This window comes from Lactuca serriola, chromosome 9 (genome assembly GCF_051521515.1).
Source record: "Lactuca serriola cultivar US96UC23 chromosome 9, Lser_US96UC23_V15, whole genome shotgun sequence".
Classification (NCBI taxonomy): Eukaryota; Viridiplantae; Streptophyta; class Magnoliopsida; order Asterales; family Asteraceae; genus Lactuca; species Lactuca serriola.
The window spans coordinates 150,922,866-150,944,576 of NC_136416.1; the positions used below are offsets into that span (position 1 = coordinate 150,922,866).

General features: G+C 35.2%; 2 protein-coding genes across 3 annotated transcripts; both read left to right on the forward strand.

Moving 5' to 3' along the window:
* Nucleotides 1–11,469: 11,469 nt before the first annotated feature.
* Nucleotides 11,470–15,280, forward strand: LOC145073344 (P-loop containing nucleoside triphosphate hydrolases superfamily protein). The gene is made up of 12 exons (XM_079019896.1): nt 11,470–11,628; nt 11,717–11,812; nt 11,992–12,101; nt 12,196–12,295; nt 12,390–12,686; nt 12,778–13,057; nt 13,152–13,313; nt 13,398–13,613; nt 13,699–13,736; nt 13,823–13,986; nt 14,094–14,207; nt 14,298–15,280. Exons 1-12 carry the CDS (start codon nt 11,622–11,624, stop codon nt 15,039–15,041), a joined length of 2,328 nt encoding a protein of 775 aa, XP_078876022.1. The 5' UTR covers nt 11,470–11,621; the 3' UTR covers nt 15,042–15,280.
* A 1,173-nt stretch (nt 15,281–16,453) lies between these two features.
* On the forward strand, nt 16,454–21,327 carry NP1 (NPK1-related protein kinase 1). Of its 2 annotated transcripts, none has more exons than XM_079020386.1 (17): nt 16,454–16,902; nt 16,978–17,019; nt 17,694–17,759; nt 17,844–17,954; nt 18,040–18,120; nt 18,210–18,287; nt 18,379–18,461; nt 18,758–18,842; nt 18,962–19,062; nt 19,383–19,422; nt 19,512–19,568; nt 19,789–19,838; nt 19,974–20,097; nt 20,187–20,399; nt 20,471–20,781; nt 20,862–20,915; nt 21,018–21,327. In XM_079020386.1, exons 1-16 carry the CDS (start codon nt 16,618–16,620, stop codon nt 20,902–20,904), a joined length of 1,770 nt encoding a protein of 589 aa, XP_078876512.1. In that variant the 5' UTR covers nt 16,454–16,617; the 3' UTR covers nt 20,905–20,915; nt 21,018–21,327. The 2 variants fall into 2 exon arrangements, with proteins under 2 accessions (XP_078876512.1, XP_078876511.1); XM_079020385.1 differs by having other exon boundaries at nt 16,456–16,902; nt 20,848–20,915.
* The last annotated feature ends 384 nt before the right edge of the window (nt 21,328–21,711 follow it).

Genomic DNA, 21,711 nt, shown 5'->3' on the forward strand with positions numbered 1-21,711 from the left:
CGCCACACAAACTCTATGATAGGAGTGGGAGGTGAAAGCTTATAAGGAAACAATCAAGTTGATACAAAAGCATGCACCTACAAGGACTTTATAAACTGCAAGCCTAAAACGTTCTATGGGAACGAGAGAGTCGTAGGCATCACAAGATGGATCTAAAAGACTGAGTCTGTTTTTGAAATCAGTTCTTGTGTTGAGGGATGCAAAGTAAAGTTTTCCGCTTGCACTTTTGCGAATACGACCATGTCTTGATGGAATCGCCACGTCAAGTCCATGTTTGTTTTAATCCAGTCTATCATTCACGCATGAAGCATGTTGCCCTTGACTATCATTTTGTTCGTGAACAAGTTTCAGGTGGTTTTCTGTGTGTCCTTCACATTAATCCTCATGATAAACTTGCCGATATGCTCACCAAACCTTTGTCTCGAACTCTTTTCCTACAAAGTAGATCCAAGATTGGTGTATCTGACGGATCCTCCATCTTGCGGGGGCATATTAAGGAGAATGGATCATCCAGGTCCATTGGGTCAACATAATTGGATTATAGTCATACTGTAAATACACAGTCAAAGTATTGATGTATATGTAGAATAGTTTGTTTGAGTTCCTGTTATCTCTCCTGTAAATGTGATATCATCTAACTGTGTAATTAGCCTATTTAAAGGTACGTATTTACTTAATACAATTAAGCATTCCAATCATATATATGCAACATGTGTTGGATTCATGGCTTAGTAATAGATAAAAGATCTCGATATTGAACATAGAAGACATAATATATATGGTTACTAACCGGAAATGATATGTAGATTATACACTATACTACTATATGCCTAGGTATTTGGGATCACAATGGGAGGACGTGTTGAAATAATGAGTTGAAGCCACTAAAGAAGCCTGTTGTTCTCACCACCAAGTGAAACCCACTACAACCCATAATTCCTTCCCTATTTTAAGTGTAGATTTAACAATGTCTGAGGTTCGCTCATTAGGTGTTGAAGGAAAGCCATGGAGTACTAAAGAATATTCGAAAAATGGGATAAGGTAGTATTCTATACATGAAACTGTTTTTATGTGCTTTGTAAGTTTTAACATGTTTAACATTATTAAGGCCATTGTATTTAAAACATTTATAATAAAATTTTAAAATACACAAATCGTCGGGGTGCTCAAAATGGTTGTCCAAATGGAAAAGTAAATGAATGAAATAAAATGGCTCGACATGTGTTCTAAAAAACCTAAAACAAATAATGAACTAAAATAGGTTGTTTGTGGTGCAAACCAAATGAATATTATCTTTTGTTGTTTTGGGTTATCTTTTAAAGTGATTGAAACTATCTACCCTAATAAATGAATATCCATTTTGCTACATGTCAATCTCTCATAAGTTTTGACACTTGTCATTTTATGGTATTTTTGAAATAAATAATACTCACATGTCAATTTTAGGTTTTTTTTTTTTATTTTTAAAATTAAAAAACCACATAATACATATAGTTATATAAGTAAAATATTAAATATGTAAGATAAGTATGGATGAACGAGTAGGCCTAGCAATTGGGTTGGGTCCGGGTTGGCGGGTCACGGGTTGGCGGGTCACGGGTTGGCAGATTGAAATTCAGAAACTCAACCCAACCCATATAATATATGGGTTGGCAGGTTGGCGGGTCATGGGTTGACGGGTTAGAAACATCAACCCAACCCAACCCATATAACCCGTATAAATATATGGGTTGGCGGGTTCACGTGTCATTGGGTTGAACCCAACCCGTATAACCCATTTAATAAACAACACAGTTTAAGATGAAATTGAAAAATCCAAATAAAATGAAGTCTAAAAGTCATAAACATTAAACATAAAGTCATAAACATCCAAAATAACCATTAAACATAAAGTCATAAACATCCAAATAAAACTCTAAAAATCAAAACATTCATGAAAAGTGCAATTGTTCAAACATACTATAGAGTGTAGATTGTTACTTACCGTAGAGAGAAAGGAAGGTGGGTCGAAAACGTCGAAGCTGACAAGAGTGAGTGCGAACAACGATGAGCGGATGAGGAGCGGATGAGGAGCGGGTGAGGATCGGACCGATGAGTGATTAAATCGTGAGTTCGTGATGTTTCTTCCTTCGAAGATTAGTCCTTAACTCCTTAATCTTTATCCTTCGTTCAATCGTTCGTGAATGTGGAGACTGGAGCGGGTGAGGAACAATTTATTTTATTAGGGCACGCAAATACGTAATGGCTGGCTGCACAAGGACTCAACAGTCAACACACAAGGAGTCAAGGTCAAAGATGAATGACGGAATCATGAGACACAATCCCAACAGTAGCCCACAACACAATGCCACATTGCCCAAACATATGGCTAATGATATACGAAATTACGAACGAATACCAAATTAAAATTTAAGGATATGATAAATAGAAACTAATAGTATAATATGATCTTAGATTGTTAAAAATTAAAATAAATAGATAATTAAATATATTAGGCGGGTTGGCGGGTTGACCTGCGAACCCAAACAGGTAACCCAACCCAACCCATTAAATAAACGGGTTGGCGGGTCAGAAATCTCAACCCTAACCCGCTTATTTTCGTGTTGTGTTACGGGTTGGGTCAAGAGTTTCCACCCCATGAACGAGTGATCCATTGAAAGGGGAGATGAAAGGTCATCTTCCAAACGGAGAGTGGACGGAGGTCCGACGGCGGAGAACCGACATCAGATCTCAGGTAAAGAACGGAGTCACAAACTTCTACGTAGCAGGGTTTCCGGATGGAATAAAAAAGAAGAACTTCAAGAACCATTCTCTAGGTTTAGTAAAGTGATCGATGTCTACTTTGGATGGAAGAAGGACTGCCAAAGAAGGAACTACGCATTCATAAGATTCATTGAAGTTGAAGATGCCAAAGTCTTGGAGAAGAAATTACAAGGCATCAATTGCAGGGGAAAGGTGATGGAAATCAACATCTCAAAGCATCAACGAAAGCCAATTCAATCCCTAGGAGACAAATGGAGAACGACCGCAACTGCACAACCCATGAAACAAAACACCGCCTCTCGAAATGGTTCATGCCAGATTCCGATATGCAGAGGTAATAAAACTTATGCTCAAGCCCTATCTGGGAACATGAAGAAAAACGAACACATGAAGAGCAATGAATCTCCTATTATACTCAATCTGAATACCTATATGAACGAGTGGCTAAAAAAGTTTATTAATTAGGGAAGCACACAGTTTAGACCACCTAGGAACAATGCACTACTCTCATGTGGTGAATGAAGAGACCAAATATCTAGGTGGACTCAGAATTGCCATCCACTTCGATTGTTCCATTGATGCTACTGCATTCCTAGATGATAAAAGTCGCTGGAAAGATTGGTTTAAATGGCTAGTTCAAGCTAATCAACACGAACAGAAATATGAGAGGATAGCATGGCTTAAAATCCTTGGCGTTCCGCTCAATCTATGGGACAAATCTAATTTCACACTAATAGCAAGTCGATTTGGAAAGGTGATTAACCCGTTTGACAATATAGCTGGAAGGAGAGATTACTCCATGGGTAAAGTAGGCATCCTCACGAGTGAAAAAAGTTGGATTAACACAGAGGTCACTATCAAATCCAATGGCAAAGAATTCCAGGTGGGGGTAGTGGAATACACCGACGATTGGTCACCGTTCAAACCGGTTCCATTCGACAGAGTGGAGGAATCTGATGTAGACGAAGCCGATGAAGATGAAGAAGACACCGCTGGGATATCAGACACCTAGATAGGAGAGGATGAAAACGAACCAGAAGAAGATGGGGAATTTCTCCCTAATCGCACGTACTCAGTCAATTCTCCAATGTCGGAATCAGATGTCCCGAGAGTCGGCGGCAACACTCAAGCGTCTCCAGTCGAGAAATCAAAAAGGCATCCAGATACTGACCTGACAGAAAGGAATTTCGAAAAAAAATAATCAATGCATCTAATGATTCAAATGATACCGAGGCGACGTCTGGAGCTCCCATTGCACCGACACAATCAAATACCATACCGGCGGATACAACACAACCAATCGTAGACCTAATAAACCCCAGACCCCCCACTATTGGACCATTAGAAAACCTTGTTCCTTGGGGGTGCTTTGGGCCATTCTCTAACAATAATTGCATTCCTCCTTTTACTTTTAAATCCATCCAATCCCAAGATAAGATACACACTCCCCACTTTGAATCCAACATCGGTGACCCGAAACCTAAGAAAAGGAAAAGAGACAAATCCCACATTACCATACTTGTTACTTCCTGCACATCGAATTATTTACTCCCACCTGCTATAGGAACGACAACCATTGATCTCAATATTGATCCTTCTGGACATCACACCCATGTATCTTTTGAAGAGTGCAGCAACGAGTTGAACTCACGGGAAATTATATAGACAACAGAGATTGGGTTTGCTATTGGGTTCCAAATCGACATCGACAACCCAATTCTTGCTGCAATGGTAGGTGAAAGCGGAGAGAAAAATATTTCACAATGAATTATCTAACTCTAAATGTTAGAGGAATAGGGGTGAAAGAAAAGATTAATTGGGTGAGGAAGCTTAGAAACATACACAAAGTCAACTTTTTGGGGATACAAGAAACGCAACTGCTTGATCATGAAAAAATTGACGTGTTGAGCTGTTGGGGGAACTAGGACTTTAAATTTGAAGGGCTGAACTCAAATGGCAGATCAGGGTGGTTATTATCGATATGGAATAACACATGTTTTCAGAAAAAAGAAGTGATTAAAACACGCCACTTCCTCATTGTCATAGGGAAATGGATTGGAACCAATGGGGATACCATATTTGCCAACATTTACGGACCACATGGTGTTAACGACCAAAAAAAACTATGGAGAGAACTATGAGAGATCAAAAAATCAGTTGCAGGCAATTGGATTCTATTTGGTGACTTTTTCACAGTTAGAAGGCCAGACGAGAGATTCAATTCCATCTTCTGTCAAGAAAGTGCATCCGCATTCAATAGATTCATCCTAGAAGCGGAACTTCATGATTTCAACATGGGTGGTGAGCGGTACTTTCATGTCTAGAGTTGGTGCCAAATTGAGTAAACTAGACAGGTTTCTTGCTTGTTCCAATTTCTTCATAGCTTTTCCTTCACTTGTGGTTACAACACATCCCCGTGAACTCTCTGACCATAATCCGGTTACACTCTCCTCTCGAGCGCAGCCCACGTCCATTCAAACTATTCAACTCTTGACTACTAAAAGAAGGATTCGTCAGCACTGTTAAGGATGCTTGGGAAAGGTTCGTTGGATATGGCATTCCTGATGCTTATCTGGCTGCAAAACTCAAAAACCTTAAAGACGAGATCAAAAAATGGAAAAGGAAGAATGATAATATAGAAAGTCTTGAGGTAGCACAAATAAAGGCAAATATCTCTCAACTTGAAAAACTGGCAGAATCAAGATCACTCACAGATGCATAACTCAGTTCACGAAATGAGGGTCTCATGAAAATCCTTGAATTAGAAAAACTTGCGGTGTTAGATTTAAAACAAAGAGCAAGGGTAAAATGGACTGTGGAGGGCGATGAGAATACGAATTTTTTTCATGGCTACATAAACAACAAACACAGGAGAAACACAATACATGGGTTATTGGTGAATGGTAAATGGGTGTCATCGGCTGATGAAGTAAAAGGTGAAGCGCTTAGATTTTTTAAGAACAAATTCATTGAAACTTTGGTTTCTAGACCAAAACTCATTAGCCCTTACATCAAATCCATTTCGATGATGGAAGCTATAAAACTTGAAGCCCCCTTCACACTTGAAGAAGTAAAAAATTGTAGTGTGGGAATGTGGTAGTGACAAGGCGCCTGGCCCAGACGGATTTACTTTTAAATTCATCAAAACCTACTGGGATACAGTCAAAACTGATGTGATGAACTGCATCCTTCACTTCGACAAATTTGGTACCATAGCACCGGGATGCAACTCATCTTTCATCAGTCTTGTGCCTAAGGTAAAAGACCCCTCTTCACTGTCCGATTATCGACCTATCAGCCTAATTGGATGCATGTACAAGATCATTTTAAAGGTGCTTGCATTAAGGCTCAAAATAGTTATTGGTGGAGTCATTGGAGATGTCCAATCAGCTTACATAGAGGGCGGGAGCATTCTGGATGGACCATTAGTGATAAACGAACTCTACTCGTGGGCAAAGAAAATAAAAAAGAGGATCCTACTATTCAAAGTAGATTTTGATAAAGCATTTGATTCAATAAATTGGGAATATCTAGATTCCATACTCACACAGATGGGCTTTGGCTCTAAATGGCGTCTTTGGATTAGGGGTTGTCTGAACTCCTCTCACGCCTCTGTCATTGTAAACGGGTCTCCAACGACTGAATTCAAAATTTCCAAAGGTGTGCGTCAAGGTGACCTGCTTTCACCATTCCTTTTCATCATAGCCATGTAAGGTCTCAATGCAGCAATAGAGGCTGCTAAAGACAAAGGATTATTCAAAGGAGTTCAAATTCCAAACGATGGCCCTATTCTTTCACATTTGTTCTATGCAGACGATGCTTTATTTGTAGGTGAATGGTCAAGATCCAATCTAAAAAATCTAGCACAGATTCTTAGATGCTTTCACATCTCATATGGCTTAAAAGTAAGCATTCACAAATCCAGAGTGTTTGGAATTGGGGCGACTGAAGAAGAAATTACAAATTGGGCCAGTATTTTAGGATGTGAAGCAGGATCTTTTCCCTTCAAATATCTCGGTGTCCCTGTTGGCGCGAACATGAATCTTATAAAAACTGGAAACAAATAATCGACAAATTTCATTCCAAACTATCATCATGGAAATCAAAATCCCCTCTCCTTTGGTGTTCGACTAACAATGATCACCTCAGTTCTAGACAATCTTCCCACTTACTACTTCTCATTGTTAACAGCACCGGTGGCGATCACCGAGACTCTGGAACAACTTAGACGTAGATTCCTTTGGGGCGGAGATGAAGATAAACGGAAAATACACTGGGTGGCATGTGATAAAGTAATAGCTTCAAAATCTGATGGTGAGCTTGGCGTAGGATCAATACGCGCGCTGAATGTCAGCCTAATAGTCAAATGGTGGTGGCGTCTGAAAAAAGAGGGGGACTCACTATGGGGGCGCACGATAAAAGGTATACACAACTTATTCAATAGACCTCATGATTATTTTTCTAGCAGGTACATCAATGGCGTGTGGCATAACATTGCAACCATAAAGAAGGATCTCAAGAGGCGTAACTTGGAAATAGCAGATGTGTTCGAACTACAGCTCAGATCCGGTGACAACACCCAGTTCTGGTATGACAAATGGACCGATGGAGACCAATTGAAGAACAAATACCCTGACCTGTTCAACCTAGAGACAAGGAAAAGATGTAAAGTAACAGACATAATCATTGACGGCTGTTTTGTAGGTCAATGGAATTCTTGCCCAGTTGAATCTGGACTATCTGAGGATTTGGACAACCTAACGAATGAACTGTCCATGGTAAACTTGGCGAGCGGGTGTGATCAATGGAAAAGTAGGCTTGATGTAGATGGTCGCTATACAGTTAGGGCACTACGGAGTTTAATCGATAAAAAATCTGTTCCAAGTCAGATACTACCACCTATGCTATGGCATAGGGATGCACCGATCAAGGTGAACTTCTTTATTTGGAGAGCATTACAAAATAAATTCCCTTCTATGATGGTTCTAAGATCACGGGGTGTAGAGCTCGACTTGACATGCTGTGGTGCTTGCTTTGCTAGTGACAAATGTGCCGATCACATCCTAGTAACATGCCCGTATGCGAGTGCAATAAGAGACAAATTATTTGACTGGTGTGGCATCAAGCACCAAACATTTCACAATGTCAGGGATCTAATATGTTTTGCTACAAGCTGGGGTAGGTGCTCAAAAAAGAAAAAAAAGGCTCACGATGATATGCTACGGGCTTATATGGAGCCTCTGGAAATATAGAAATGACTGGACTTTTAATCTGAAATTTATCAGTACCTTTTGCGGAGCTGAGCAAATAAAATCATTGGTGTATCTCTGGATCAAATGCAGAGGAAAAGGCGGTTTATGTGAATGGAACGTGTGGTCATCATCTCCTTTCCACTTTTCCTAGTTTTCCTATGTAATTTTCTTTACTTACCACTACTATCTGTATGTTTTTTTTTTCTTTTTCTGTTCCTGCTCCCCTTTAGTTTCTTACTAGTTGGGGTTCATTTTAATATAATTTTGTTGTTTCTAAAAAAAAGTAAAATATTAAATGTAATAAATATGATCATAAATTGTAATAAATATGTTTTTTCCTTATTTATTTTAAAATTTAATTTTAAGAAATACTTAATGTTTACACTCTGATATTCAATTTTTTTTATTTAACCCATGTAATAGATGGGTCTCATACCTAGTTTAAATCAAATGTCAAACTAAATATTGCCGTAGCATTACTATTTGATTGATTGAAAATTAGTTAGTTAAATTTAATAAGATTTTTTATAAAATTAAAATGATCTGAGTTTGGTTAGAAAAATTTAAAGCATTGTGCAGTAAATTATAAATTTATATTAATGATTGTAGGTTAAGTCTTTCATATGAATATTTGGTACTCAAGCGACAGTGGCCATCCATTCCATTTAACAAGAACTTATTGTTTTTCCTTATCGTTCATTTTTGTTTACTTTACTATTTCTAAATAATCTATTATTAATTATTATTATGTCTGTTAAATTTTGAAGCTGTTTTACTTTGCAAACTATACGGGTTATAACCTAATTCATATTAAACAAACAAAGAACTACAGTTATGGTTATAACCTGGTACATATTAAATAAACAAAAAAACCACAGTTATCATATCAATATAAAAAATGATATAAATATCAATGTTAGTTACATGATAATAGAGACTCGATATATTCTTTGCATTGTTGTAATGAGATATTCCACGCACCGAGAGTTGTACATTCTGTAGACTATAAGCAAAATCGATACATCAACAAACCTTTAATTATTATTATTATTATTATTATTATATCTATTTAGGTAAAATACTCATTTAAATTAATTACATTTAATGATTTTAAAAATGATGAAGTTGACTTGGTTTTATTACATTTCTAATTATCTTAAACAATTACAAAAACAGCCCCTTACGTTTTTAAAAAATTACAAAACAATCTGGTGTATTCAGTTTATTTGGTTCTTTTCAGTTCTATTCGATCCTTAATCATGTTGTAAATTTTATTCCGGTTTTTTTTAGGTTAATAACCGAACCAGACTGATTACTACTCGAACTGAACCGGACACGTATTGGTTTAAACGGTTCGGTTTTCGATTCCTCCAATTAGTCTTATTCGTTTTTCGTTTTATTCAGTTTCCAACCGAATAACATCCCTACCTACCAATGTCTTCGTTGTCTTTTCTTGCTTTTTTTTTCGCAATTTCTTCTCCAAAGAAGACCCACACCAAATTTTGTTGTTCACCATGGACACCAAGCAATCATTCAAAGATTAATGTCAAGTTAGATAAAAAAAAACTAAATATATTACATGAGTTTATTTAAAATAAAAAACTAAATATAAAATTATATACATTTGAAAAGTTTGAATTTATAAAAAAATTATTGAATTATAAAAATTAAATTTTTTTTCTCTAAATTTAAACAAATAAGTTAGATAAATAAATAAAGAAAATTAATGAAGCTTTAATTTAGTAAATTTAAAATTAAAAGGAAAGTTCATTAAGGAAATTAATATGCATTTATTATTGCATTTAAATACTATGTGGAATTAATAAAATAGAAAAACCATAAAATGACATGTGAAATAAAAATTAATTCAAAATAATCACAAAATGACATTTGGCAAATTGAATGAGAGTATGACAAGCGGCAAAAAAAAATTCATTTATTAAAGTAGATACTAAGTTGTAGAATTTTTTTTTTCAATTTATGCTTATATATCAACTTAAATTATGTGTACTATTTTTTCCCATTTCATGGTTACGCAACTCTTTGTTTATTTATAGAAAAAAAAAAATTGAAGTTGGCACGACTGTCGATGATTTCTTCTATATTTCAATTTTATAAATTTATCACGGGATTCTTATTGTTTTATGATATTCTTATTCATCACGAGACGAACATTGTTTTATGATTTCGAATGCTTTTGAAGTTATCATTAACAAAATTGATTGGCCACATCGGTTTTGACCCTGCTTCTTTACACACTCCTTTGATGAGTGAGTTCTTCGGAGCCTCCCACTTATACATTACTCGTAGATTAGATGCTATATGCCTTTAGATTCTATGTAGGTAATTCATACATGGATGTCATGTATGGTTTCGGACGACGATAATGATAAATGCAGAATATGACAACTTAATATCTGAAGGAGGACGGTGGAGAGTGGAGATGTTAACCACGACCCACCGTGCAAATCTTGTCATGGTTATTCCATCATCTGTAAAAGCTCTCGTCGACTGTTATGTTATCTTTCTATGCCAGGGTGATTGTTTAACGTCACATGTTAAAAAAGATTGAAAGAAATTGTCGACTAAAATATCAGAATTGAACAACAATGCAAAATTCAGCGAGAATCCAATCAAACCTACATGTGGAAAAGATTGTCATCCCATTGTGAATGGCAAATGAAGATGGTTGGCAATGCGACGATGACATAAATGAAAAGCAAGGTTAAGGTTTATAGCTTTATTGTATGTTCGGGACATCCGATTTTATGGATGAAAAATGTACATGAGATGGTGTGTGATGGAGAAGATGAAAATAAGATGTGTAACATTTATTTGTTTATTAAATTAATTTAGTAATAATATGATTCACATGTCTTTACTTTATTTTTGTAAATGACGTTCAAACCTCTATAGTTTGGTAAATAAAATTTATAAGTACTATTCTTTTATATAAAACCTTACAGAAGAATTAAATTACGTTATACATCTTAATAAAAAAAGTTAAATTTGTTATTTTCCCTCAATTTACCTTTTTATTCATCATATCCTACTTTGGGTCGTCCATATACCAAAATTCACATTTTCTTTGATGAAATCAAATTAATAAAACAAAATGTTATTCCTATAGAAACAAATCGTTAGTAAAAATGCCTTCAAATTCACTAACCAGATTTTATTTTCTAATTTTTGACATTTTTTTTTCAAACGACACTCTACTCAACCGGTCATTGTCGGATATCGAGTAACATGCTACCAAAGGAAAATAAAAATTCTGGGGTTCAAAATAAGAATCACAATACTTTTGTGTCTAAAACGAAATCAACATAAGTGCAAAAAATATAGACGTTGAGATTTAGCTTCTTCAATCAACGGCCTGGATTCTTCAAATTCAAAATCATATGAAATCGCCCCTTTATACTCTCCTTTCACTTGCCCGTTTAAATCTCTCGACGCGCTCTCTCTCTCTCTCTCTCTCTCTCTCTCTCTCTCTCTCTCTCTCTCGTACACATTCATCCTGCTCCCCATCAATTTCTCTAATTTGACGTGTTTTTTCGAAGATCTTCAGTAGAATTTTCTAATTTCACGGCTGACAAACGCAGATTCATGGCAGGTAACTTCAATTGTATTCGTTTTGATTATTTAGGGTTTTTATATATGATCGAGTTTTTGACAGTGATTGGTTTGTTTTCCTTGAACAGATAAAACTCGAGAATTGGAAACTATAACTATGAGCATGAAGCTTTTAAAACTAGATCCGGATCAAACCATAGAAGGATCTCCAGATTATATTTCAGGTTAGATGTTTTGGTCTAAACTTTTAGTTTTCTTAGGTTATGAGTCGCATAAGCAATAACTGAAGATATATTATATGAACAATCTGATTCCCTTACACATAACCTCACAAACAGATAGAATGTTTAGATTTGTTAACAATTATTGTTCAATTGAATTTTCTGTTTTTGTTCATTTTCAGAAACTGTTGAATGCAATGGTGGTGAGTGTAACAGTGATATGCATTCCGATCAAGAGCAGCGTACCCTTCCAATATTTGAAAAATTCGATAAGTTGAGCAACAAAGTGAAGGTATAAGTTACAATTCCTTTGTTTCTTTTGTTATTTTATCCTAGATAATTTCCAACATTCTTATTTAAATAATTTTGCATTTGTTTTGTTTCAGAATCTGAGAAAAGAACATACTGCATTATGCAATGAAGTGAAAAACATTACAGCAGATTCTTTTCCTGGCTCTGAAGTTTTTACTGCTCTTCAGAATCTTGGTATCTTCCCTAATTCCACTTTCAATCTGTTCTTGGTTTTATTTTTTAGTGTGTACATAAACTTAACTGATTATGATCATGTTGTTGTTCTAAGGCGAGGAACATGAGAACTTAAAGAAAAAGTATCAAGAAGAATGCCAAACATTGAAGAACAGATTCCATCTAGAATGCTCAGAGAGAAGAAGACTCTACAACGAAGTAATTGAACTCAAAGGAAACATCAGGGTGTTCTGCAGATGTAGACCCTTAAATCACGACGAGATCACTAAAGGGTCAACTTCAGTGGTTGACTTTGAATCAGTTCAAGAAAACGAGCTCAAGATAATCGGGTCAGATTCATCTAAAAAGCAATTCAAGTTTGACCATATTTTCAAACCAGAAGACAACCAAGGTAAATAAACAACAACAAATTCCATTGATCATTTCATTTTCATTATCATCCTCATAATCTCATCCAATTATCTTATCACAATCACTTGCAGAGGCTGTTTTTACACAAACTTTGCCTCTAGTGGTATCAGTCTTGGATGGCTTTAACGTATGCATTTTTGCATATGGACAAACTGGAACTGGAAAAACATTCACAATGGAAGGAACACCTGAACACAGAGGAGTCAACTATCGAACACTGGAGCAACTATTCAAAGAATCTGAAAAGAGAAGTGATATCATGAGATATGAACTCTTTGTCAGCATGTTAGAAGTTTACAATGAGAAAATACGCGACCTTTTAGTTGAAGAAACTGAACACCCTTCTAAAAAGTAAGCATTCTTGAATTCTTGAATTCTTGAATGTTGACATATCTGATATACCATCTTAGTTTTCTACTTTTTACTCATAAACATACAAATCCAGGTTGGAAATTAAGCAATCAGCTGAAGGAACACAAGAAGTTCCTGGACTCTCTGAGGTGGCTGTGTACAAGACAGATGAAGTTTGGGAATTGCTCAAAAGTGGGAGTCGTGTCAGATCTGTTGGATCTACCAATGCCAATGAGCTAAGTAGCCGATCTCATTGGTAAGTGTGTGTGTGTGTTTTTCTGATTATAGAATTGTAGTTTTGAATATGAAATCTTTATGGAAAATGTTGTAATTTGTGAAGCTTATTGAGGGTGACTGTTCGTGGGGAGAATTTGGTAAATGGACAGAGGACAAGAAGTCATCTTTGGTTAGTTGATTTGGCGGGAAGTGAACGTGTGGGGAAGATTGAAGTTGAAGGTGAAAGATTGAAGGAATCCCAATTCATAAATAAATCACTTTCATCATTAGGAGATGTGATTTCAGCTCTTGCATCAAAGACTTCTCACATTCCTTACAGGTATGTCGATTATTATTATTATTAGTAGTATTTTGTTTTTATTTTATTTTTTTCTTATTTCAATCTTTCTTTTTGACCAAATCAGGAACTCAAAACTAACCCATATTCTTCAGAGCTCTCTAGGTGAGTTTTCTTTGTGCATAATGTTGTGATAAAATTACAATAATACAATAAATAAATTAGTAAAAGTAGATTGCTATTTCTTGCAGGAGGTGATTGTAAGACATTGATGTTTGTGCAAATAAGTCCAAGTTCATCAGATTTGGGAGAAACAATTTGTTCCTTGAATTTTGCAAGCAGAGTGAGAGGTGTTGAACATGGCCCAGCTAGAAAACAAACTGATGTCACTGAACTTTTCAAATATAAGCAACTGGTAATTTCAAATAGCAACCTACTTTCATTTATTTATTATATTGTTACTCTTTCTTATATAATTAAATTAATTAATTATCTCTTGTTTATTTTATTAAAAAAAAATAGGCTGAGAAAGCAAAACATGACGAGAAAGAAACCAAAAAGTTACAGGATAATCTACAGTCTGTGCAACTACGTCTTTCTGCAAGAGAACACATATGTAGAACTCTTCAAGAAAAGGTAAATAAATCAAGAAATAAAATAACAATATTAAAAGAACAATTACTTATTATTATTATTAATTATTTATATTTATTTTGTGGTTTTTAGGTACGAGATCTTGAAAGTCAATTAGCTGAAGAGAGAAAAGCGAGACAAAAACAAGAAAACCGAGCTCTTGCTGTTGTTTCTTCTTCACAATCTTCATTAAAACAAAGCCTGACTACAATATCGGAAAAAAGACCTCCATTAATTCCTTCCACATCAAAACTCCGCCTCCCTCTTAGAAGAATCACAAATTTTGTGTCCACTCATCCACCATCATCCGCCACCTCAAAATTAAAATCCAATTACAGCAGCTTACTTTCCGATGAAAAAGAAAACCTCTCAAAACCACCACAAACCACCAAACCGCTCTCCCGGGCCCGCCGCGGATCCATCGCGTCAAAACCGACTCCGGCGGCAAATCAGGTTTTGAAGCCGAAGAGGCGGGCGTCGATTGCCGCTTTCCATTCGGAATCAAGCAACACTCCGGTGGCGGGAACTACCGGTGGTGGTGGTTCGAGGCTGAGGGATGATGGTAATCGGGTGGTGGCGCGGCAGTCGTTTGTGTGGGATAGGCAAAGGGTGTTGAGGACTTCGAGGGTGGAGTCGCCGTTGGATAAGGAGGCGGCGGTGGAGGGGACACCGGTGGCGGCTGCGCCGAGGAGGTTTATGGGGAGTCCGCCGCCGTCGCAGGCAGTGGGGTCGTGGAAGCCGAAGCATCCGACGGTGGTGGCGTTGCAGAGGAAACAGTTGGTTTGGAGTCCGTTGAAGTATAGAGGGACAAAAGCAGTGAGGAAGTCGTTTGTGTGAAACAGTTGAACGTTTGTGGTTATAATTTTTTTTTTCTTTTGGTGTTTGGATATGGTTAAAATGTATGCTTCTTGCTTGCTACAGATACTATGATGACCTATATGTTGTTGCCTTTTTTCAAAAAATATGTTTGAATGTTGAAGGCAAATTGAATTGTTATGTAGTTTATGCTAAAAACATTGTAAGTTTGGTGTTAACCATGTCATGTTGGTTAATATGAATACAGGTTTATGGGTGTATATCAATCCCCTTTGAAGTACTAACCCTAAAGCTCAAACTCACAGATGTCGAGATTTATGAAATAATATGTTTGAATATATGTAGCACAAGAAGGTTTATGAAAGTAGGATATCATGTTGTCATGCTAGATATGAAGTTGTTAGATCATTTCCCTATTATGTTGCAGAACCATTGCATTGATTATGGTCATATTATTTTATGGTGGATGCGGGTCGAGTAAGTTTGTTATCTACAAAAGAAACAAACTTAAATTTATAGATTAGCGGATTAAATGGTGGCACATTGGTGTAAAGACTCAAACCGATTCCATAAACAATCTTTCAAACTTAGAGAACTAAAGTCTTATTATGGCAATTTCATTGAAATTACCACAAAAAACAAAAAAAAAGCTTAAAAAACTATACCAAAACAAACAAAACAAAGACAACTTATCCAAAACAAAAGAATATTCTCGTCCAATAATATTATATCACTGCTCAATTTAAACAACTTCAAGTAAACATGTTGTTTTCATAAAACGAACAAGTCATTTGAACTTCAAACCATCAATATCAATATTCAAATCAATAATCAATTGTGTTGGGAACTCATCTCAAACACTACAACAGTTGTAGTAGTTATATCTAATAATAACTATACCTACAATTTACACACCTGATGCGTCTTTTACAGACAACAAACATCATCATCAACTCTTGAACAACACAACGGGTTATAACATAGTTTTACGACATAATAAATTGAAAGACATATGAAAAGTTTAAAATAGCACCCACAAAATCTGTAACCGTATCCCAACGAATACACTCTTCCAATCGATTGACACATCGAAAAACAATCCTTTAGCAGATTGTTTTTCGTAAATAGCTCTACATTCGACATACAATGCGGTCTTAAAATACGAAAATTTCAGAAAAAAAATTGTTTTAAGTTATATATTGGTTTTGGTGCCCTTAATAGAATTATTTTGTTCTCATTGACATTGATTAATGAGACCACAAACTTTATGCATTCGATAAGATTATCTTTGATTTTTTTTATTTCTTTATTTAATACAAATGAAATCGGTTTGAATATGGTAAGACACATGGATGTATTATGTACATCATTAAAAATTAAAAGTCAAAGATCAGTCAAGATTCAAGAAGGTGTATAGGAATTTAGTCGGTAGTGTTTTTTGAAAAAAAGGAATTGGCATCGCCTTTCCCTCCTTTCCCCCACATCTCACCCCACACACACACACTCTCTCTCTCCAACTACGAACTATTTTCTGTTTACCAAAGGAATCCAGATGAATCCATAAACCCTAACAGCATTGCAATTGATACTAGTAGCGATGCACGATATGTTCGGATCAGTCCGTCGATCTCTGGTTTTTCGTACTCCCGACGGCGGCGATCCCGGAACCCTAGCCGACAAAATCCATTCATGTATTCGCAAGTCAAGAGTTTTCTCCAGAACTTCCTCATTTCTGCCTTCACCTCCACGGGTGGTAAAAGAGAATGATGAGAAAGTTCCTACTATCCGGTGGCGTAAGGGTGAATTGATTGGATGCGGGGCTTTTGGTCAAGTGTATATGGGCATGAATCTCGATTCTGGAGAGCTTCTTGCTGTTAAACAGGTTTAAAATTTAATTTCATTTGCCTTGGTTTTCTGATTCTGATTTGAGCTCTGATCTTGATTAGTCTGTTTTCAGGTTTCAATTGCTGTTAACAGTGCGTCTAAAGAGAAGACTCAGGTTTGGACGCTATGTTTATTTGAGTTAACTGTTTAGTGTGTAAGATGCATTTTTCTTCTTTCGTTTTTTCCATAGATTTTTTCCTTATTTGGATACGCATTCAATCAGCTTACCTCAGATAAGTAAATTAACAGAATGCAGGACAAACTAATAGCAAATGAATGCTTTATTGATCACACTTCTATTTCAGCTTATACATTCTACCTCATTCCTGTTCAAATTATACTTTGCATTCTCTTCTGAGATGGAGGGATTATTATGTTTACAGCAGCTGATCATCATATTTGTTTGATCTTAGTCCGTTACTGGTTTCTGTGCCTGTATGTAGTTATTTTTATTGTTCATGAGACTCATACTATAGAGAACTCCATCTAGAATGTTAGATACTGATAGAAAGATGATGCTGTATAGCAATGAATGCATTTATTTGCAAAAAAAATAGGTTCTAATCATAACTTTTGTGTCTTCCAAATCCAACCCCTCAAGAAAAATTAGTATAGTATAATGTTTTCTACAAATCGTTGGGACCAGGAGATATATAGTCAATGCATTTTTATATGATTTATAGTTATACCCATCAATCTCTGAGTCTGTATTCATGTATGCCTGTTACTTTATTTCAAGTTATTCAATTAGTCTTTAGTGCTTACTTAGCTCGGTGGATTGTACAATAGGTTCACATAAGGGAGCTTGAAGAAGAAGTGAAGCTTCTTAAGAATCTTTCTCATGCAAACATTGTTGTAAGTGAAATGTCACTGAGTTTATAGGAAATTTCAATTCTTTGATCTTTACCAAACTAATGTTGTTATGTTTTGGTACTTTAGAGATATCTTGGAACAGTTAGAGAGGAGGAAACTTTAAATATTCTTTTGGAATTTGTTCCTGGAGGATCAATTTCATCTCTTTTAGGCAAATTTGGTCCCTTCCCTGAAGCAGTATGTAACTTTCTAATCACAATTTTCACTTTTTTTTTATCCCTTTGGATATCTTCTTTCATGATAACTTATCTCTTTTTTTCAGGTCATAAGAATGTACACAAAACAATTGTTATTGGGGCTTGATTACTTGCACAAGAATGGGATAATGCATCGCGATATTAAGGTGTCTATTTTGTCCTTTTTCTTGTTCTAACTTCTAAGTTTTTAACTTCATCATTCTGCAATGATATATAAATCTCTTTTCACATTCAGGGGGCAAACATTCTTGTTGACAATAAAGGATGCATCAAACTAGCGGATTTTGGTGCATCAAAACAAGTTGTTGAACTGGTAAACCCTCTACCTTTTTCACCTTTATTTATTTGAAGAAAAATTACCATAGGCAAGTTTATATTTAATATAAAAACCAAACTTTTATCAGGCTAATGGGTCAGGTGCAAAGTCAATGAAGGGAACACCATATTGGATGGCTCCTGAAGTTATACTTCAAACTGGTCATAGCTTGTAAGTACATTTATATCTATCATTTTTACACCTGATTTCTTGTGTTTTCCTATAAACTTAAGACAATGAGTCTCTACTCTTGAATCTTGATATATCTGTTAACTCAAAAAGTTCATATCTTGCAACACTTTTCATATGTTTATTGTTGGTATTTAGTTGCAACAGTTAATGTAAGTATGAATTGTGTTAAATGACTCATAGATCTTCTATTCATCCAAAAGGGTGTTGAGAAACGAATTGTTTGGATATTAGTTTTCTTATTTTCTTATTTTCTTTTTCTTTGTATCATTTTTTAGCTCTGCTGACATATGGAGTGTTGGGTGTACGATAATTGAGATGGCTACAGGAAAGCCTCCCTGGAGCCAACAATATCAACAAGAGGTACTATTCAATTTCAAACTACATTTTCTATAGAATGTGTCTTTGATTTCCATACTTATGTTTTAAACTTTGATCAATAATACTCCACATCATTTGATATTGTTTTATCTTCATTTCAGGTTACAGCTCTGTTTTATATTGGCACTACAAAGTCTCATCCGCCTATTCCTGACAATCTTTCTTTCGAGGCACAAGATTTACTTCTCAAATGCTTACACAAGTACATACATCTAATCATTTTCATTTCGTATTTATTACAATCCGTATAATTGGTTTGGGGGGAGGGTATTTTGGTCTTTTAATACAAAAAAGAAAGAATAGAATCAAATTTCTTTCACCACCCTCTATGAATGTTGAAATTCATAGAACCAAACACAAACACACCATTGCATTAGAATCTTAAATTCTAAATCTGCTAGAATCCACAAATGAAGCATGCTATTATATTTATTTATTATTTCAATCTGTATAATGGGGGTATTTTGGTCTTTGTTTTTTCATCTTGTTTCCAGTTATTACACTAAGTTGGTTATATTTCAGGGAACCTGAGATGAGGCCTTCTGCTGCTGATTTGTTACAGGTGATTCAAAATTTGAATCCTTTTTAATTTCTCTCAAGAGTCAATTCTCAACTTATGTTGTTCCAATATTTTTGCATTATTTCTTGCAGCATCCTTTTGTTACAGGGAAATCTCAGCCAAATTCTCATGTTGCAACTCCAACAATGGTTAGTTTTTTTTTTGGCTCTTTTCCATCTGCATTTTTTGTATTGTCTAAAAAAACAAAAAAAAAAAAAAGAAATACTTTCATATAGTTTTATCCTTTAAAAGATTTGTGTTTTGAAACTACAATTGTATTAATAAGGATAGTAGGATGCTATATTAAACAAATAAATGAAAGTATGCTGCTATTTCTTGCATTTAGCTTTTTTCATTTTATCATGTCAGGAAAATATTGAAGCTCCTTCCACTTCATGCTCAAGCATTCTGGATAACTCGTGAGTATATTAATATTAATTTGATGCTTTAGATATGTATGCAGTTTAGTTAAAGTAGAAAATATTGCATTTATTTTGGAAATAAGAATGCAAAATTAACTATTATTTTTTTTTTTAATATTAAATGACAAGCAGCCCTGGTTCCATGTGTAATCTGGGCACCATCAACTTCTCTGCTGTGAATTTTGAAGAAAGTAAACTTGAGTGGAGAGCAGATAACAGTGATAATGACATGTGTCAGATGGATGACATCAATAAGGTGGATATATATTTTATTTATTTTTCTTCTTTTTAAAATCTACCTTTTTGGGGTCTAAATTTGGTTTGCATATTATGTTTGGTAATTAGAGTTTCAACCCTATGGAAGAACCTTCTGTTAACGAGAGTTGCATACTAAAACAACAAGGAACCTTGGACATCGAACAATGTTTTGAAAAAGTTGTTGGTGACGTGGTCCAATCCCCAAGCGACAGCTGTACTTCTTTTCAAATTAGCCGATCCCTCTCTGAGGACGATGATGAGCTCACCGAATCCAAAATAAGATCTTTTCTGGATGACAAGGTACTGCTTTTATTTTTTATTTTTTAATCTACTTTCAATTCATTCATATTTGATATTTCATTTCATTTCAGGCATTAGAGCTAAAAAGACTTCAAACACCATTATATGAAGAGTTCTACAACAGTGTAATACCTTCATGCTCCATAGACAATAATACTGAAACATCCACCAATGGAGGAGGAGGCTCTCCAAATTACTTAAAACTCCCCCCAAAAAACAGGTCTCCAAATCCTCCTTATAAACCAGTTGATGTTGCAAGTAATTCAAGCCCTATGAGTGGTGGTGAAGAAAGCACTCATACTCATAGTCCAATGGACCTTTCCTCACCACAGTGTAATAATAATGATCTCACAGGAGCAGAATCTCAACAACCAAACACCAAGTAATAAATATACTTTCATTTTGTGTATTCAAAAATCTTTTTTTTTAAACGTGTTGTTATTTTCAGTGTGGATTTTTCAGAAGTACAGAGAAAGTGGAAGGAAGAGCTGGATCAAGAGCTTGAGAGAAAACGAGGTATGAATTATATATATAATAGGAAGAAGAAATGTAACGTTTATTAAAAGTGGTTTTTGTTAATTTGTTTTTTGATATGTTTGATGATGTGATGATGTGTAGAGATGATGAGGCAAGTAGGTGTTGGGGGAAAGACATCTTCACCAATAGATAGAGGATCAAATCGACAAAGAGATAAGTCAAGATTTGCATCTCCGGGGAAATGATTAAATATGCATTTTTTTTTGTGTGAAGGAGATTAATAAAGCATAAATATTTTCAAACTCTAGGTTTGAAAATGAAAGCTTTTCATCCCTTGTGCCTTTTTTTTTCACTCCATTTTTTAGTATTTTGGTTTTGGTTGAGTGATTTGTATCATGAACATAAATCTTTTCATGCCTGTTCTATAATAATTCTTTTCTTACATTGTCCACATTATTTTTTTTATTCCGTTGAGCCGTTAAATAATGGTGTATTTTGCTAATGTGAATTATTGTTTTGAAAATGATTTAAATGGTTCATAAGTTGAGGTTAAGGAGGGCGGTATGTTATGTCAAATGCTTTGCTGATTTTAAAATCTACATTATATTATCTAAATCATGAATAATCGTGACACCCAAAAAGTTTAGGGGACGTTTGATTTGAGGGGTTTGATTCGATTTTATATGATTTGAATATGGGCTGATTATACAAAAAATTATAATTATTATTGTTTTCGGTTTAACCATTTAGTTTTAATTTATATTAAATAAGTCACCAATTTTTAAATAAAATAGTTAATATATCAAACTATATAATATCTTGTCGTCTATAAATA

Excerpts from the sequence above, each read along its gene's own strand:
- NP1 (XM_079020385.1), top strand. The coding sequence starts at position 16,618 with ATGCACGATATGTTCGGATCAGTCCGTCGATCTCTGGTTTTTCGTACT. Across the intron at positions 18,288-18,378 it reads CAAAACAAGTTGTTGAACTG|GCTAATGGGTCAGGTGCAAA; the intron begins GTAAACCCTCTA and ends AACTTTTATCAG. Across the intron at positions 18,462-18,757 it reads CTTCAAACTGGTCATAGCTT|CTCTGCTGACATATGGAGTG; the intron begins GTAAGTACATTT and ends ATCATTTTTTAG.
- LOC145073344 (XM_079019896.1), top strand. Across the intron at positions 12,687-12,777 it reads CAAACCAGAAGACAACCAAG|AGGCTGTTTTTACACAAACT; the intron begins GTAAATAAACAA and ends AATCACTTGCAG. Across the intron at positions 13,987-14,093 it reads TTTTCAAATATAAGCAACTG|GCTGAGAAAGCAAAACATGA; the intron begins GTAATTTCAAAT and ends AAAAAAAAATAG.